This window comes from Orcinus orca, chromosome 1 (assembly GCF_937001465.1).
Source record: "Orcinus orca chromosome 1, mOrcOrc1.1, whole genome shotgun sequence".
Lineage (NCBI taxonomy): Eukaryota > Metazoa > Chordata > Mammalia > Artiodactyla > Delphinidae > Orcinus > Orcinus orca.
Genome location: NC_064559.1, coordinates 182,654,267 through 182,674,161, shown reverse-complemented (window position 1 = coordinate 182,674,161; position 19,895 = coordinate 182,654,267). Strand labels below are relative to the sequence as shown.

The window sequence follows — 19,895 nt, the reverse complement described above, 5'->3', positions numbered from 1 at the left end:
ATGCAGTACTAATACATGCTCTGTTTGGGAGTTTTTAAATGTGATCATAGTGTAAAGGGCCTATCATTTATATAACTACCATATGATCCAGTAACCCCACTTATGGGTATTTATCCAAAAGAACTGAAATCAGGATCTTGAAGAGATATCTGCACTCCTATGTTCATTGCAGCATTATTCAATAGCCCAAATGTGGAAACGACTTAAATGTCTGTCAATAGATGAACGGATAAAGAAACTGTGGTAGGGCTTCCCTGGTGGCGCAGTGGTTAAGAATCTGCCTACCAATGCAGGGGACATGGGTTCGAGCTCTGGTCTGGGAAGATCCCACATGCCACGGAGCAACTAAGCCCGTGTGCCACAGCTGCTGAGTCTGCAAGCCACAACTACTGAGCCCGAGTGCCACAACTACTGAGGCCCATGTGCCTAGAGCCCGTGCTCGCAACAAGAGAAGCCACTGCAATGAGAAGCCAACGCACCGCAACAAAGAGTAGCCCCTGTTCGCCGCAACTAAAAGAAAGCCCATGCGCAACAAGGACCCAACACAGCCCAAAATAAAATAAATAAATAAATTTATTTAAAAAAAAGAAAATGTGGTATATACGTAACAATGGAATATATTATTCAGCCTTAAAAAGAAGGAAACCCTGTCATATGCCACAACAATGGATGAACCTGGAGGACGTTATGCTACGTGAAATAAGCCAGTCACAGAAAAACAAATACTGCGTGATTCCACTTCTATGAGGTATCTAAAACAGTCAAACTCACAGAAGCAGAAAGTAGAATGGTGGTTGCCAGTGGCTGGGCGGGCGGAGGGGGGAGTTGCTGTTTGATGAGTATAAAGTTTCAGTCATGCAAGACAATTAAGTCCTAGAGATCTGCAGTGCAACTCTGTACAGTTAAGACTATTGTACTGTGCACTTAAAAATCTGTAGCGCTGGACTCCCCTGGTGGTGCAGTGGTTAAGAATCCACCTGCCAATGCAGGGGACACGGGTTCGAGCCCTGGTCTGGGAAGATCCCACATGCCGTGGAGCAACCAAGGCCGTGTGCCACAACTACTGAGCCCGCACGCTGCAACTACTGAAGCCTGCGTGCCTAGAGCCCATGTTCCGCAACAAGAGAAGCCACCGCAATGAGAAGCCCACGCACCACAATGAAGAGTAGCCCCCGCTCGCCGCAACTAGAGAAAGCCTGCACACAGCAACGAAGATCCAACGCAGCCAAAAATAAATTAAAAAGTGAAAAAAAAATCTGTAGATCTTATGTTTAGTGTTCTTGCCACAATTTAAAAACTATCATTTGGCAATACATACTGAAAGGGACTTCCCTGGTGGCACAGTGGTTGAGAATCCGCCTGCCAATACAGGGGACATGGGTTCGATCCCTGGTCCGGGAAGATCCCACATGCTGCAGAGCAACTGAGCCCACAAGCCACAACTACTGAGTCTGTGCACTAGAGCCCGCGAGCCGCAACTACTGAGCCCGTGTGCTGCAACTACTGAGGCCCGCGCGCCTAGAGCCCGTGCTCTGCAACAAGAGAAGCCACCGCAATGAGAAGCCCGCGCACTGCAACGAAGAGTAGCCCCTGCTCGCCGCGACTAGAGAAAGCCTGCGTGCAGCAACAAAGACCCAACGCAGCCAAAAATAAATTTAAAAAAAATTTTAAAAAACCCCAACATACTAGAATATGTATACAAGAAACAGGGGTAGATTTCTGAGATTTTTCAACATAATACAGGGGGTGGAGGTGAGGGCAGGTAGGGTGTGGATAGGACAGGACTGGCCACAGTGTGATGGTTTGGGGGCAGTGTGATGGGTACACAGGGATTCATTGTTTTGTCTGTATTTGCGTAGATTAAAAATTCACTCTAATGAAAGAGTTTAAACGTAATCTTTTTCCCCCTTATTTTACCCCAATGTATCTGTAACAGGCCCTCCCAAGGTATGCTTTTAAGAATAGGAATGGCAAGGCTCTTTTTGGAAAGTCCAGAGTGTTTTCCAACACCAACAACCAATTCCCTGATTGCCCAGACACCAACACTTGAATTTAATTCTGACACTAACTACTGGAGTCAGGGCAGAACCCACAATTTAAGGGCTCAGTCCCACAAGAGTGCTCCCTACTTCAGACACCAGTCACCAGTCCTGGGCCTCCCAGACATCCAACAGACCAGTCATAAACCAGGGGTACCACAACCCCCTCCTCAGGGTCAATAATCCGCTAGGATCAGGAACACGCTTTATTACAAAGGATACAACTCAGAAACAGGCACATGGAAGAGGCACACAGGGCAAGGTATGGGGAGGAGCGTGGAGCTGCCTTGCCTTCTCTGGGCTGGGAACCTTCCCAGCACAGCACCATGTTCACCAACAGAAACTCCATCATTTAGGGGTTTTTATGGAAGTTTCATTATGCAGGCATGACTAATTAAGTCACTAGCCATTGGTGATGAGCTCAATCTCCAGTCCCCTTCCCCTCCCTGGAGGTTTCAGGGTTAAGGCTGAAAGTTCCAAACTTCTAGTCAAGGACTGGTCTTTTGGGTGACCAGCCCCCATCTGATGCTATCTGTGGGCGAGGGAGGGGCAGTGAACACAGCCACCAGTCATCTCATTAGCGTACAAAAGACTACTCTTTTGCATACTAGCCATTCTTTTTCTTTAAAATTTATGTATGTATTTATTTATTTATTTTTGGCTGTGTTGCGTCTTCATTGCCGTGCACGGGCTTTCTCTAGTTGCAGCGAGTGGGGTCTACTCTTCATTGCGGTGCGCGGGCTTCTCATTGCGGTGGCTTCTCCTGTTGCAGAGCACAGGCTCTAGGCAAGCGGGCTTCAGTAGTTGTGGCACGTGGGCTCAGTAGTTGTGGCTCGCAGGCTCTACAGCGCGGGCTCAGTAGCTGTGGCGCATGGGCTTAGTTGCTCCACGGCATGTGGGATCTTGCTGGACCAGGGCTCGAACCCGTGTCCTCTGCATTGGCAGGCAGATTCTTAACCACTGTGCCACCAGGGAAGCCCCATGCTAGTCATTCTTAATATTCTGGAGAGTCCAAGAGTTTTAGGAGCTGTGTGCCAGGAAAGGGGACAAAGACCAAATATACATTTCCCTTCATACTACAGAAAGTACTGGGCTGTATTTATGAAAATCATTCTTTGACACAGTAGTGCCACTTCTGGGATACTGTCATACAGAAATTAAAACTCCACTGCAAAAAAACCTATGGGTACAAGGATGTTTACTGTGACACTGTTCATAGTGGGGGAAAAGGGAGATGATGGGAATATTCATCAACAGAGGAGGAACAACCAGACTAGGGGGTATTTTCTGGCTTTTAAAAAGAATGCGGGACTTCATGCGGTGCAGTGGTTAAGAATCCACCTGCCAATGCAGGGGACATGAGCCCTGGTCTGGGAAGACCCCACATGCCGCGAAGCAACTAAGCCCGTGCGCCACAACTACTGAGCCTGCGCCCTAGAGCCCACAAGCCACAACTACTGAGCCCGCATGCCTAGAGCCCGTGCTCCGCAACAAGAGAAGCCACCGCAGTGAGAAGCCTGCGCACTGCGACCAAGAGTAGCCCCCGCTCACCGAAACTAGAGAAAGCCTGCGCACCACAATGAAGAGTCTGCGTGCCGCAACAAAAAAGATTCTGCATGCCGCAATAAAGATCTCACGTGTGGCAACTAAGACCCGACGCAGCCAAATAAAGAAAGAAAGAAATAGGGTTTCCCTGGTGGCGCAGTGGTTAAGAATCCGCCTACCAATGCGGGGGACACGGGTTCGAGCCCTGGTCCGGGAGGATCCCACATGCTGCAGAGCAACTAAGCCCGTGCACCACAACTACTGAGCCCATATGCCACAACTACTGAGGCCCGCGTGCCTAGAGCCTGTGCTCCTCAACAAGAGAAGCCACTGCAATGAGCAGCCCGCGCACCACAACCAAGAGTAGCCCCCGCTCGCCGCAACTAGAGAAAGCCCACGCGCAGCAACAAAGACCCAACGCAGCCAAAAATAAAAAGAAATAAAATAAATAAATTTATAAAAAATAAATAAATAAGACTGCAAGATGCTAACAACAGCTGACACAGACAGTCCTTACCCTAAGCCAGGCACCGCTGTACACACTTCAGATATATTAACACATACAACCCTCACAAGGGTTAAAAAGTTACAAAAGAAATCTAACGAAATATAAAAAGATGAGTCTAAGATACAGAAGTATGGTCAGGACAGCCTTCCTCTGCCGTACTTAATCCTATTTATTCAGATAAAAAATGTCATCTCTGAAAATGCTAATGGTGGAGGCACTGGTCGGGGAAGGAGCAGGCCAACAGGGCATGTAGTCACAAAAGCTTTGCATCACAGACAGGACTGCAGAAGGGACACAGGACTCACTGAGGAGGGGCTGGGCACAGGGGAGAGAAGGGTTAACTAAAAAGGTGGGAAACAAGTAAGGAAGGCAAGTTAGATACGGCAACTTTTCTCTATGTTGCAATTCTACTCGAATACACTGAGGAGCAAAACCAGCTATTTACTCATTTGGGGCCAGCTGCTATGGGAGTTCTGAGTAAATGGATGGATGGATTGGTCATATTCTATAAAGTGGGTACACGTGTACACACGCACACATGCCAAACACAAACAAAGCAGCGGAAGTCAAATCAAAGGCCTATGAATAGAGTCCAGGCAGTAACCGACGTCCCAAAGGGCTGACATGGATACTAAGTATTATGGGAGTCAGAGAAGAAAGAGCGGATTATTCAGGAAAAGCTTCACTGAGGGGGCAGAATTTAAACGGACCTTGAAAAATGAGAGCCAAAATAAGTACCAAAAATAGCACGTGCAAAACAGTGCAGAGGTGAGAAAACACAAGGTGTTTGGGACAAATAAATCAAACAACACCTTTTAAATAGAGAGCTTGAGAAATGACAGGTGAAATGGAATGACAGGTTGAGCGGAGTCATAACTGTCCGACTAGGGGATCTAACATGGGGGACAATACGAGGGGATGTTAAGAAAACTGACTTTTTGCTTAATCTTTCTGAGCCTGTTTCCCCGTCTGTAAAATAGGAATTCTTTCTCTCACGTCTTGAGTATCTCTTATGGACGAGATACTGGGCTAGATGCTTGGGGCTACAGCCACGTTCCCTATCCTCAAGTAGCTTTAGGGATTAAATGAGATAATGTAAAGTGTTTGCTTAGTGTCTGGAACACAGTAAGTGTTCAAATCTCAACATCTTTGAGATCTACAAACACATAAGTCAAATTCCAAGCAATCAGTCAGGGTTATTTGCAGTAAAACAGCTGCTAGCAGGACATAACAAGATGAAGGCATCCAGAGTTTCGGAACAGGGAAGTAACACCAAACAACTAACGTGTATTGAGTTCTCTGTGCAAACACGTGCTTTAAGGTTAGGCTAGAAGCGGTTTATAAGAGGGACTGGAGCTGGGGAGACTAGATTCAACACTGTTAATGTACAAAGTGAGAGCACAAAGTAATAATCATTTCCTTCCTCGGCTCACGGAAGCAGAGGAGAAGTGATAGCAAGAGGACTAGGTTACAACATATCAAGGTACAGCAGCAAGTCAGTCAATCGATTGTTGCTGCCACCATGAAAAGACACACGAGTTTGCCTCTCACTGACATAAAACTGAGCAACTCATTCTTAGCGCAAATCACGTCAAATTTTAAGTTAAATACATCTACAAATGAGATGCTCTACTTAAAGGACCAGCTACTGAATAGTGCCGCAGCAGTGACTCCTGATCAGCACGAAACGTTTAAAGGCAGAAAGGAAGACACCCAGGACAACGCTCATGCAGCTGTTCACCTACCTGCGCGATGACGTAGATGCTGGAGGGGTCTGCTTTGACGAAAGCTTCAGAGAAGCCCAGTAAAACAAACAGGTGAGACCGCTGATCCTTTACAGGAGCCATGCGTTTGCGCCCTGGCCTGGGAAAATCTGCCTGCTTTGTTTTTCTTTCACTTTATTCTTTTTAGAAAAATATACAATGCCTCACTAATTAGCATAAAATTCCCCTTTGGGACCATGCCAATCCATTCTCATTCTAGTGTAGGTACCTAAGAAGCCAAAGGAAGCAAAAGTAGTGCATTTTTTGAGGAAAATTTCAGAACAGTTCAAAAATAAATGCCAAAAGTGCAAAACTCCAGAATCCTTGAGATCTGAGAATATACAAGTACAAAATCTAAGAGAAAGGGTTGTTTTCTTCATTGCCACCAAAGATCAAAAACACAGGAGTCATTCCACAAGATCTGTTATACACAACATTCTGAGACAACGGAAAGACTCTGTACAAAGGAAGAAAGAGTGAAAGGCAAAGCAGACCATTCCTCATTCCTCTCTTGGAATTAAAGTTTGGATCTTTTGGGGACCCTCAAGCCTTGAACTTGGTCCAAGCAATCCTAGCAGAAGCAAACATAGGTCTTCTCTGGAAGACAGCACCTTCATCCCAGCCGTCAAATTATTCTACACATACTTTTAACTACAGTGAACAGAAGTACACAGTCAAAGATAACCAACAAGCACACAGGGAAATTAGATTTCATGAGCGATACAACAGCAGAAACAACAAACAGAAAGAGGTTCTTAAAGACTTCAGAAACTGAAATTAAATACAGACTACAGAAAACCTACGCTTACTATACTTAAAGAAGTAGGGACTTCACGGATGGCACGGTGGTTGAGAATCTGCCTGCCAATGCTGGGGACATGGGTTTGAGCCCCGGTCTGGGAAGATCCCACATGCCGCAGGGCAACTAAGCCCATGCGCCATAACTACTGAGCCTGTGCTCTAGAGCCTGAGAGCCGCAACTACTGAGCCCGTGTGCCACATACTGAAGCTACGCACCTAGAGCCCAAGCTGTGCAACAAGAGAAGCCACTGCAACGAGAAGCCCGCACACCACAACTAAGAGTAGCCCCCGCTCGCCGCAGCTAGAGGAAGCCCGCACGCAGCAACGAAGACCCAACGACAAAGACCCAATGCAGCCAAAAATAAATAAATAAATCTATTTATTTTTTAAAAAAGTAAAAGGCAAGTTTGAAAACAACTGCAAAGAAAGGTACTAAAAAACCACACAGCAGGGGCTTCCCTGGTGGTGCAGTGGTTGGGAATCCACCTGCCAATGCAGGGGACACGGGTTCGAGCCCTGGTCCAGGAGGATTCCACGTGCCGTGGAGCAGCTAGGCCCATGAGCCACGGCTGCTGGGCCTGTGCTCTGGAGCCCGCAAGCGACAACTACTAAGCCCACGTGCCACAACTGCTGGAGCCTCGCGCCTAGAGCCCATGCTCCACAACGAAGAGTGGCCCCCACTCACCACAGCTAGAGAAAGCCCAGGCACAGCAACGAGGACCCAACGCAGCCAAAAATAAATAAATTAATTATATATATATATATATATATATATATATATATATATATATATATATATATATAAAAATCACATAGCAGGTTTTTTAAGTAGTTAAGTAGAATTTCTGGAAATTAAAAATGTAGTAACAGGACTTCTCTGTTGGTTCAGTGGTTAAGACTCCACACTTCTAATGCAGCGGGTGTGGGCTGATCCCCGGTTAGGGAACTAAGATCCCACATGCCATGCAGCATGGCCAAAAAAAAATTTTTTTAAGTATAATAAAAGATTTAAAAATCAAGGGAAGGTTTAACAGTAAATCAGACTCAACTGAAAAGAGAATTAGTGAATGGGTAGGCCAGAAAAAAAATTACCCATAATGCAGCACAGAGACAAAAAAGAAGATATAGAAAAGATAATAAAAGACATAAGGATGAAATGAGAGAGAAGGTTTAACTTACATTTAACCAGAGTACCAGGAGAAGAGAGAGAGCATGGAGTAAACACAGTATCTGAAGAGGTAACAGCTGGGAATTTTCCAGAACTGATAAAAAATACCAAACCATAGTTTCATGAAGTCCAATGAAACCCAAGCTACATAAATTAAAAAGAATGAAATCCAATAAAATAAATTTAAAATGAGATAAGTAAAGCAAAGAGGAACAGAAGAAGAAAGTAAGCTGGATGTAGTACTAAGATTCATTCCCCAAACACATGCTATAAGTTCCTATTTGCTTTCTAGAGAGGAACCCCAAATTTGGCTTTAAGCATTTTAGCACCCATACAAAGAGGGAAACAGTCAATTACCAGGTTTTCAGTAAAAACCAACTAGTCGTTCAGGGAAAACAACTATTCCTAAAGGAGATAATAATTAGTAATGATCATAAACGTTTGCAACGTCCTAACAGAGTGACACATTTTACAGGACCAAAATGTTACTGAGTGCAACTAAGTGCAACAAAGCGCAACTTTATAGGGAAGACCAAGGAATACCAGTATGATATATTCCAGAAATGGGGCTCAATCCAGGGGGAAGATCTTAGGGGAACGGATGGCCTCCACATGCTCCAGAAAATCTTCAATACATCAGTATTTGTCTCAAGTCAAGCTGCTGAGCAGCAGTGGCTTTTTGAGTCTTCCTGACCAGTACCTAGGCACACCCCTTCTGTGTGGGTAATTACATACAGAGCCATATACTAAACTATCCGCTAAGCCTGGGGCAGGATAATAGGCTCTTGTGAAAACTGAGGAGTCAGACATCATTCCATCGCAGCTCACAGGAGTGAGGTCCAGAATGTTCTTAATCAGTCTTGTTACTCCACAAAGCAGATGACATGGCTCTACATTCTAGAAGTGGTATTAATGGAGAAGAAATAAGATTTAACTGACAGTCATAATGAAAGAAAAAATCAAAAGGACTTGGTCCAACTGATTAGGCTGGCAGAAAGGAGTCAAAGCTGCCTACAAAGTGTTGAAGGACGGAGAACAGAAGTACTGTGAAACAAAACAACTAGGCAGACACATTTTGAAGGAAAGAGAACAGCTCAGTTTTAGACAAAATGTTTGAGTCTGACCATCTGAGTGGAAATGTCTAGAAGACATTTTCTAGAATTTTCTAGAAATGCATGACTAAAGCTCAGGAAAGGAGTTAGGGATAGGGCTAAAGATTCAGAAATCTGTACATGGAGATAATAATTGAAGTCACTGAGTAGTTCTAATTCCCATACTACCAAAATCCCTTCTCCTCAAACCACTGCCCTGGTAATGCAAACAAGACAACTTGATCCCACGACAAGATCTGCCATGTGAAAATAGCCAGCCCCAATACAAAAAGCAGGGTGTGTTTCAGAGTGACCCGACCCACAGGGAGAGCATCCAATACAGCTACATAGCGTCTGATACAGCAAGATAAACCTGCAGTTCTAAGTCCCATCACTAGAAATTAGAAAGAAGTTAGACTGTATGGCTTACATACAGAGAATGATACAATTTCTCTACAAGTAAATACTACCTGCTCTCCATTTTAAATTTAAGAACACACAGGTACATTCTGTTCATAGGATCAGAATTTCCTAAGAATTATTAAATGGGGTACATGAGGATTTATTAGATATGTCTGAAATTTTCCATGATAAAAGGGTTTTTTTAACTTTAAAAAAGACTCAACAGGAGTGAAGACATATCTCTGTGTCTTTGAACAGGTGAAGTCAACCTTCATGTGACTGAAAAGGCAGGAAGGACACGGTAGTTTCTTCCCCCAAAGAAAGACATGATTAAGGATACCCAAAAGGGTTCCTAACTTCTAGAAAGAAGAGGCAAGAGCAAGAGATGCAGTCTTCAGATACACCGTTGGATAGGAATTAAATATAGGGGCGATGGTAGCTTAAAAATAAACTGATGAAAAAGTAAAAAGATAAACTTACTCTTTTCAATGAGCTGGTCCTGAACTCCTGCCAATGCACTTACTGCCTAAAAGAAAAAACCACCAGTTACTATAAAAATTACCACAGATCTCAGGAGAGCACTCACAGACAGAAAGGAAAGAGACAACCAACTCACAGATGGACAGGAAAGAGAAAACTCACAGAAACTTAACGGAGGTCTTCCTTAACAATGGGCCACAGAAAGATCCCCCCGCCTCACTTACAGCTGCTGAAGTAACTGAGGATTTACTGAAGAGCCGCTCTGCTTCCTTAAACTTCCGGTTCCTTCTATCGTTTTTGCTATTGGAGTTTCTAAAACACACACAAGAAACTCATTATAAGCACCAAGCTATGTCTGTGGCTCAAGCTGAGGACACACCAGGACAAATGTAAGGAACTCTTTGTTTTTTAAATTACCAAGTTCCATACAGAAATGCCTCCACACCACTTGGATTGACCAAAATGACCTTCATGCTGAATGCCTATGCAGACAGCAATGTTTTCCAATGGATGGTATGTGGTCCACTGTGACACATGAGATTACTTTAGCTTTAGGTTCACAGTCATTTTCATTTAATATGTATTTATTTTAATGCCTATTAATAAAAACATCTAGCACAGACTAGTGCTATGAAGTAACTCTGTTAAATAATCTTAGTTTAAAAAACTTAAAGGGCTTCCCTGGTGGCACAGTGGATAAGAATCTGCCTGCTGATGCAGGGGACACAGATTCAATCCCTGGTCCGGGAAGATCCCACATGCCACGGAGCAATTGAGCCGGTCCACCACAACTACTGAGCCTGCGCTCTAGAGCCTGTGAGCCACAACTACTGAAGCCCACGTGCCACAACTACTGAAGGCTGCGTGCCTAGAGCCCGTGCTCTGCAACAAGAGAAGCCACTGCAATGAGAGGCCGTGCACCGCAACAAAGAGTAGTCCCCGCTCACCGCAACTAGAGAAAGCCCGCGTGCAGCAACGAAGACCCAACACAGCCAAAAATAACTAACTAACTAAATAAATAAAAAACTTAAAGAACCAGAGTTCCTTAGTGAAATGACTGATACCAGGTCTGAGACAAGAAAAGGACAAGGATGGGACCTCCTTGGTGGTGTAGTTGTTAAGAATCCACCTGCCAATGCAGGGGACACGGGTTCGAGCCCTGGTCCGGGAAGATCCCACATGCCGCAGGGCAACTAAGCCCGTGCGCCACAACTACTAAGCCTGCTCTCTAGAGCCCACGAGCCACAACTCGAGCCCACACGCCACAACTACCGAAACCCAAGCACCTAGAGCCCTTGCTCTGCAAGGAGAGGTGCCTCCGCAATGAGAAGCCCGCGCACCACAACAAAGAGTAGCCCCCGCTCGCAGTGACTAGAGAAAAGCCCGTGCGCAGCAACGAAGACCCAACACAGTCAAAAATAAATAAATAAAATAAAGTTACTAAAAGATTAAAAAAAAAAAAAAGGACAAAGGAATCAGCCTGAGGAGGCTCCCTCTGGCCACGTTTGGGACAAACTAAGCATCAAAAAGGATAATGATGGGTGTGTTAGCATTGTGAAAAGTCAGTGAGCTAAACACATGATCTGTGCACTTCTTTGCATAGATCTCAATAAATTTATACTAAAAAATAAACCTTTACAAAGTGACAGTACTAGATCCCAATACGCTGTTTTTTTTTTAAATCCATGCATCTACAGTGATTCTAAAGAGAGAGAAAGAGAGAATGAAAGGGAAAGAAGATAAAAAGGGAAGACTCTTCTTTCAGAATGCCAGTAATAAATGTAAAAGGAACAGTAAAATTAGAATCATCATTTTGCAACCTCCATTATAATAACTAATTCAGATAATCAACAATGGATACTAAAACCAATGACAAAAATTGGGGTGAGCAGTATAATCACACTGCCTAAAAAGTATAACCTCCAGGGACTTCCCTAGTGGTCCAGTAGTAAAGAATCCACCTTACAACGCAGGGGACGTGGGCTCGATCCCTGGTCAGGGAATTAAGATCCCACATGCCGTGGGGCAACTAAGCCTGCGTGCTAAAACTACTGAGCTTGCACACCTCAACTAGAGAGCCCTTATGCACCCTGGAGCCCACGTGCACCACAACTAGAAAGAGAAAAACCTGCACACCACAACTACAGAGAAGCCGGAGCGCTGCAACTAGAGAGAAGCCCACACGCCGCAACGAAGAGCCCGAGCACCGCAATGAAAGATCCCGCGTGCCACAACTAAGACCCGACACAGCCAAAGATAAATAAAATAAATAAATAAATAATAAATAAATCTTAAAAAATAAAAATAAATAAAATGTATAACCTCCGAAATCACTTGTTAATTACAAAGAGAAGAAAATAACTTTTACAATGGTGAAATCGTATGATCAAACTCAGCAGCACCAATAATGGGGTAATCTGTCATTATGTGCCTCCTGATAAAACAGAGGTAAACAACAAGAGGTACACAAATCACTAATGCAACATTTTTGCCAAAAATATTTAAAGGATCTCTCATGAAGTCACTGTAAGAAAAACCTGGAATTGGGACACTCTACAAGACAATGTCATAAACAACCTTCCCACCAAAAAGGGTGGGAAGCTCCTAAATTAAGAGACTAAAGGAGACACAACAGCCAAATGCAATGCACAAACACTCACTGGTTCAAAACAAGGTAGCAATGCATTTTAGGAACACTTAGGGAAATATGAATAAAGACTGTATATTACATAATGCTATTAATGTAGTGCTCATTTTCCAGGCATGATAACTGTTGGTTACGTAAGAAAGATGTTCTTATTCTTAGGAGGTACCTGCTGACATAATTTGGGGCAAATGTCATGATATCTGCTTTCAACTTTTAAATGGTTTAGCAAAAAATATATATACATATATGTATGGGAGAAAGGGGAGATATAACTACAAAGGGGTAGCATGAGGGAGATCTTTGTGATGATGGAAAAGTTCTGTATCTTGATTGCAGTGGTGGTTACAGGAATCTACCCACATGAAAAAATGACAGAACTACCTATACACATTATACCAATGTCAATTTCCTGGTTTTGTTATTGTACTATATGGTTACATAAAACCCAACCATTGGGGAAAACTGTACTGTTTTTGCAACTCCCTATGTATCTATAATTATTTCAAATTTAAAAAATTTTTTAAGTGCAGATATAGGTGTGTGTATTAATACATATTATAGAAAGGGGAAAAAGAGAGGAAAGCAAATGTGGTAACAGGTTAACAACTGGTAAATGCTAGTGAAGGGTATCAAGAGATCACGAACTGTTCTTTCAAGTTTTCTCTAGATTTGAAAATTTTCAAAAAATTTAGAAAGTTTTCAAGAATAATATTACTAAATAAACCGTGGTACAGTTGGCACACAGGTATGGCAAACCTTGTGAGGGTGTGACTCGTGACTGATTAAAATATAGAAAACACTGATAGCAGTGCTGGTGTGTAAGGTATTATATGCTGTATTTCATTTAAGCCTCACACAACCCTGTGCCACTGGCCAGATTTCCTCTACTATACAGATGGAGGATTTGTCCAGGGTTACTCAGTGAGGCAGTGGCTGAGCCAGAGTTCAAGCTCAAGTGCAGACCTCTGTCCACCCCACTTTACTACTGTCTCCCTGCCAAGTCACTACCAACAACATACATAGCCCTAAACACAAATATTACTAGGGCACCACACAAACACTACAGGCTTCTGACACTCACTTTTGGTTGGTCAGATACCGATCCCAGCCACGAATAATGTTGCCATACATCTGAGTGTCTTCCAGGTAGCTTCCTTCAAAAGCATAGATCTGTCTCTCCAAGTTTGCCAGTGTTTCCTGAGAGATGAAAAACAAGGAAGTGGTTAATGCCTTCTACATGCAAGCATTAAGCCTAACCAAACTGAAATCTTGCTATCAGACTTATAAACTCAAGTTCAACTATACAGAGCCAGCCTTGCGGAAAGAAGGATGACATGCGCAGGGGCAGGCTGTTTCAGACTAAGACAGTCTAGACCCATCTTGTTGGATCCCTTTAAGAATAAAATGGAATAGAAAGAGCCTGTCCCCATTAAAATGTACACCCATGCCAAAGTTTGCACGTACTCAGGGGCTTCGTGGAAACCCAGCTGTCAAGAACCTGGGCGGAGGAAGAACATGAGCAGTCTCTACTCCCACGCATAAAAGATACTGCTACCCGGAGAGGGAAGGGTGATCAGCCTTCCAGAGCCAACTCGCTCCCCTCCCTGCAGGCTCCGAAACGCCGCCTGCACTGGGCTGCGGTTGCTATGGAAACCTGGAAGGGCAGCTTCAGGTGAGATGGGCCTCCCGATGCCCAAGCCAAAACGCAAGGGGAGGGAGGGCTTAGCCACCAGGGTGCAAGGGGTCCCGGTGCGTGTCACAATTCCTAATTCCCTAGACTGAGTCCGCTTCCCCTCGCCTGTCACCTTCTAAGATGTTCCCAAATACATCACAACCCTGCCCATCAAAAACCGCATCCAACTAATCTACTCCTAGTCCCCAAAAGGACATGCGCCCCTCCATCTTCCAAAGGCCTGCCCGGATGTGTGGGTCCCCCTCCCACACCTGTTTCCTACCCCACCCCCCAAAGCCCACTGGCAAGCCCGAACCAATCTCCTACAGCCTGCCGACAAGCCCGGTCCCCATCCCTCAAAGATCGTGGACCCGCCCGCCCTCGCCCACCCCGCAGAGCTCATGGACACTCTCTTCTCCAGGGCTCCCGCACGGAAGCCCTCACCCCCTGGCGCCATCCTTCCTCCACGCCCCCACCTGCCTAGTCCCCCTCCCCCTCCGCGGCTCCGCGCCCCGCCCCCGGCCCCGGCTCCCTGCTCCGGATGCGCACGGCCGGGAGGCCGAGGCGCCGGCGGGCCGCGCAATGCGCAGCCGTCCTCAGGCCGCCGGACTCCCAGCCGCCGCGCTGCGCCGGCGGAGTAGCGAGCGGCGCGCCGGGAACGGATCCTGGAGGCGGAGGCAGGCACGGGGCCCCAACCCGGGCGCCCCCGGTGCCAGCCCTCACCGCCAGCTCCTGCTTCCGTTTCACGAGCTCCGCCAGCTCCCGCCGGGTGTCCGGGATCTGCGGCGGCGCCGCCTTGTTGTGCATCGCCATGTTGTGCCGAGGCGGGCGGTGGCGGGGCCAGGCTGGGGGCGGTCCTTGCTCGCCGCCGCCCGCCAGGGGGCGCCCGCCGCCACACTGCGCCTGCGCTCGCGGCTTTCGGAGGCTGGCGGTGCCGCGCCGAGCTCCCGCCCGCGGGCTTGCGCGCGCCCTGCCAGGAGGACCTCAGTGTTGGGCTCTGCTCTTCGTCCTGGCCGAGTTTCTGCACCACAAGTTCACCGTGTCCAAAATCAGACCTCTCCGAAGTCTCCTCAGTGAATGACTTTCATTGTCCGACGAATTGCCCAAGTCAGAAACATGGATGCCATCCTCACCCTCCTTCATCCCCTTAATCCGATCCAAAACCAAGTCAAGCCAAGTGGACTCGACTCCGGAAGAGCCCGCAAATCTATTTTCTTTTGTCTGCCACCTCCTTCATTCATCCAGGCTCTCCTTATTTTTTGATACATTATTCCAACAGCCTCCTGTTTCCACCCTTAGCTCCATTTAATCCATTATCCACAGTGGTGCCAGGATGATTTGTTTTTGGAAAGCAAATGTGGTGTCGCTCCCTTGGTTAAAACCTTTTCATGGCTTCCCGTTGCCCTTTAGGGAGACAAATATGTGTGGTAGTTAAGGGCACAAACGATCCAGAACTACCTTGTTCAAAATCCTACCTCTACCATTGATAAGCTGTGTCACCTTGCGCAGGTAGCTAAATTTCACTTGTCTCAACTTCCTCATCTATATAATAGAGGTAATAATAGTGCCCACCTAATACAATTGCTGTGAGAAGTAAATCACTTAATGTAAGGGGCTTGGCAAGTAATAAGGACTATGTAAGTAAAATCAGTAAGTCTAATACCATTAACTTTGTATTCACCTGCCCCCTGCTTACTTCTCCAGTCTGATCTCTCCATTTTCCAGGGTTCTGCAATTTCACTGGGAATCTAGGTAGGATTTTTATTTTTTTTAATCTTTTTGCTTGCTTGCTTTCCTTTTTTCTTGCATTCTTCTTTCTTTTTTTTTTCCCTCTCCCACGTTGCTTTGAAATTCTTTGTTTCTTCAATCGTGGATTTGTACTTTCAACAGGTTCGGAAAATTCACAGCTATCTTTCTTCAGATATGCCTCTGCCTCATTGTCTCTCTCCTTCTGTAACTTTGATTAAACATAAGAATCCTTTTTTTTTTTTTTTTTTCGGTACGCGGGCCTCTCACTGCTGTGGCCTCTCCAGCTGCGGAGCACAGGCTCCGGACGCGCAGGCTCAGCGGCCATGGCTCACGGGCCCAGCCGCTCCGCGGCACGTCGGATCCTCCCGGACCGGGGCACGAACCCGCGTCCCCTGCATCGGCAGGGGGACTCCCAACCACTGCGCCACCAGGGAAGCCCAGAATCCTTTTTTTACCCACTGTTTTTTCCATCCTTTTGTCTCTGCCGCATTCTGGATTTCTTCTATGTGTTGAGCTTGTAAACTGGTGTCTTGCTAAATTCCTTTATTAATTGCAGGAGGTTTTTTGGTAGATTCCTTGGGATTTTTAATGTAGACAATCTGCAAATAGGGAGATTTCTTTCTTTTTCTTTTCCAGTCTGTGTGCTTATTATGTCCCTTTCTTGCCTTACTGTGCTGGCTAGACTTCCAGTACTATGTTGAATAAGAATGGCCAGAGAAGATAGCCTTGACTTGTTCCTTATCCTAAGAGGAAGGTATTCAGTCTTATCAGGTTGAGGAAGTTCCCCTCTATTCCTGCTTTACTGAGAGTTTTTTATCATGAATGGGTGTTGAATTTTGTCAAATACTTTTTCTGTATCAATTGACACGGTCATATGATTTTTATTCCTTAGCTTCTTTATTTATTTATTATTTTTGGCTGCGTTGGGTCTTCGTTGCTACTCTTTGTTGCGCTGCGCGGGCTTCTCATTACAGTGCCTTCTCTTGTTGCGGAGCACGAGCTCTAGAGCGCAGGCTCAGTAGTTGTGGCACATGGGCTTAGTTTCTCCGCCGCATGTGGGATCTTCCTGGACTAGGGCTCGAACCCGTGTCCCCTGCATTGGCAGGTGGATTCTTAACCACTGCGCCACCAGGGAAGCCCTCTTAGCTTCTTGATATAGTAGATTACACTGATTCATTTTCAAATGTTGAACCAGCTTTGCATATCTGGAATAAATCCCTTGGCCATGTTATATAATTCTTTTTACATATTGCTAGATTCAATTTGCTAATATTTTATTGAAGATTTTAGTAGGTATGTTCATGGGATAGTGGTCTGTAGTTTTTTTGTTTTTGTTTTGTTTTGTTTTGTACCGTTCGGTCTGGTTTTGGTATCAAAATAATAATGGCCTTATAAAATGAGTTGAGAGGTGTTCCCTGCTTTTCTAATTTCTGGAGATGGTATAGAATGGTGCTAATTCTTCTTGTAATGATTGGTAGCATTCTTCAATGAAACCATGACCATCTGGGCCTAGATATTATTTGGGGGGAAGTCTTTTAATTACAAATTCAATTTTTTAAAATAGTTATAAGATTATTCAGATGATATATTTCATATCAGGTGAAGTTTTGTAGCTTATGGTTTTGGGGGAATTGATCCATTTCCTCTAAGTTGTTAATGTGCATGAATAATTTCTTTCGACCTATCTTCCAGTTCACTAATTCTCCCTGAAGCTTCTGTTAAGGGGATTTATTGATGGATTTAGTTATTGTATTTTTCATTTCTAAAAAGGTTCTAGTTGATCTTTTAAATAACTCCCATTTCACTTGTTGCCATTTCTTGTTCCCTGTGGGTATTTTTAAGTTTGTCACTTATTTCTTTGAAAATAGCAACCGTGAACGTTTTATAGTACCTTGTAATTCAAGTATCTGAAGTCTTTGACAATCAGTTTCTGTTACCCGTTATTTCCACTGGTGAGAACCTTTTCTTGTATGCTTTTAAAAAAAACAATTGTATCTTTGCAGGAAAATATGTGGAAATAACTGGAGGGGAGATAAAACGTCCCTTCCTCCAAAAAGTAATTTCATTTATTTATATCAGACACCTGAAGACACAAATAGTACAGGGTCGTTTTCTTCTTTTTTTCTTTGTATTTAGTACAGGGTCATCTTAAGCCAAGTTCAAGGCTTGATGTTTTCTGAGCTCCAGCCTGCAAATCCCTGGGAGAACTCCATTTCTGTTCCACTCTTATTCTGAAAGGTATAGCTCTCTGGCATGTCAGCTTTTTGTGGGAAACATGTTCTATTAGACTCATTGTATGTGGGCTTTGGGTTTTGATTTTTGTCCCATTCAATCCAGGGTAAGGTCTGATTTGCTAGAATCAAATATGGTTTGTCTTTATATCAAATGTGGTTTCCAGGCATCTCTGCTCCATTTCTCTCTGGATTATTGTTATCTTCACTTTTGGCCTGATAACTCTCTACTTACTTGTCAGTTCTTGGATGCCTTCAGACATTTTTTAATTTATATTTTATCCAGAAATTTTAGCTGTTTTCAGCAGGAGGATTCATAAGAATAACTTAGTCATTAATAGAAACCAGAAGTCTCAATCACCCTCTTTCCCCCATTGAACTTCAAGTGCTTCCAAAGCCTCATTTATCACCTTAGGCTTTTCTCAGTGCTAGTCTCTGTCTAGAAATATTTGCCTGTTTTGGCATCTGCAAAATGTAATGATAATAGAAGGCCGCCTCATAAGGTTATGAGGAGGAAATGAGTTAATGTATGCATTTGTGCAACATGTAAAATGCTCAGAACTGTGCCTTGTACATAGAAAGTGTTCCTAGACATTGGCCAGTTTTATTAGAGGTCTCAGTACATGCATTCTTAGGCTCCCCATGATTAAATATTTGTCAATTTTTCTGAATCTACATGACGATTTCCAACTAGTTCTGACTATGACTAAGTGAGGTGAGGATTTACCTAAGCCACACCCTACCCGTGAAAGTCCCACTCACTAGGATTTCCTTGAACATCCTGTGAATCAGGAAGTCTCATGGACCAGCTGTCTCTTCCCTCCTCAAAACTCTCCACGAAGCTCCACTTGGGAGGTCAGAGGGAACAATTCAGATGAAAGACCATTGAACCAGGACTGAGGCCATTTCCATCCTAGCTCTACCACTGCCTCACTGAGGGAACCTCAGGTAAACAATTTCATAGGATCCTTTCCACATATTCCACTCCAGTCCTGTGGTCCCCTGGCCTGCTCAGTCTGAAACAACATCCTCCTCTACTACTGGCTCAAAAATCTACCTATTCTCTAAGGCATACTTCAAATACCACCTCTTCTCAGCCATACGAAAGAATGAAATAATGCCATTTGCAGCAACATGGATGGACCTAGAGATTATCATACTAAATGAAGTAAGCCAGACAGAGAAAAACAAATATCATGTAATATCGCTTATATGTGGAATCTAAAAAAAAATGCAAATAAACTTATTTTACAAAACAAAAAGAGACCCACAGACAAAGAAAAGAAATTTATGGTTATTAAAGGGGAAAGGGTGGGGGGAGGGATAAGTTAGGAGGTTGGGATTAACATATACACACTACTATATATAAAATAGATAACCAACAAGGACCTACTGTATAGCACAGGGAACTATACTCAATATTTTGTAATAACCTCTAAGGGAACAGAATCTGAAAAATATATATATATGTGTGTGTGTGTGTGTGTGTGTGTGTGTGTGTGTGTGTGTGTATAACTGAATCACTGTGCTGTACACCTGAAACTAACATACTGTAAATCAACTCTACTTCAATAAGATACAAATAAAAACTAAACACAAATACCATCTCTTGCAAAAGGTGCAGCACACCTCCAAATTATTTCTCCGTTTCTAACTCACAGCTGTAAACCAATTGCTAGCATAGTAAGTTTATGTAACCATTGATTGATTGGATTAATTCACTTTAACTTTAGAGTAAATATGAACAAATCAACTGTCTTTTGAAATTGTTTCCGGGACTTCCCTGGTGGCACAGTGAT

General features: G+C 44.3%; 1 protein-coding gene across 5 annotated transcripts in view; it reads right to left on the bottom strand.

Moving 5' to 3' along the window:
- MEAF6 (MYST/Esa1 associated factor 6) overlaps positions 1-14,997 on the bottom strand; it is a 29,353-nt gene extending 14,356 nt beyond the window's left edge. For 4 of the 5 annotated variants that reach the window (XR_001119649.3, XM_049705481.1, XM_033422121.2 and 1 more), the window contains exons 1-4: positions 14,840-14,997; positions 13,526-13,641; positions 10,022-10,109; positions 9,798-9,843 (exon numbers count right to left, since the gene is read on the bottom strand). Coding sequence is in view for 4 of the 5 variants with exons in the window: in XM_049705481.1 (XP_049561438.1) it covers positions 9,798-9,843; positions 10,022-10,109; positions 13,526-13,641; positions 14,840-14,929 (340 nt within the window). In the remaining variant the exon portion in view is untranslated. The remainder of the gene's footprint in view (positions 1-9,797; positions 9,844-10,021; positions 10,110-13,525; positions 13,642-14,839) is intronic. The other variant, XM_004266446.3, reaches the window with a different exon arrangement.
- Between the last annotated feature and the right edge of the window lie 4,898 nt (positions 14,998-19,895).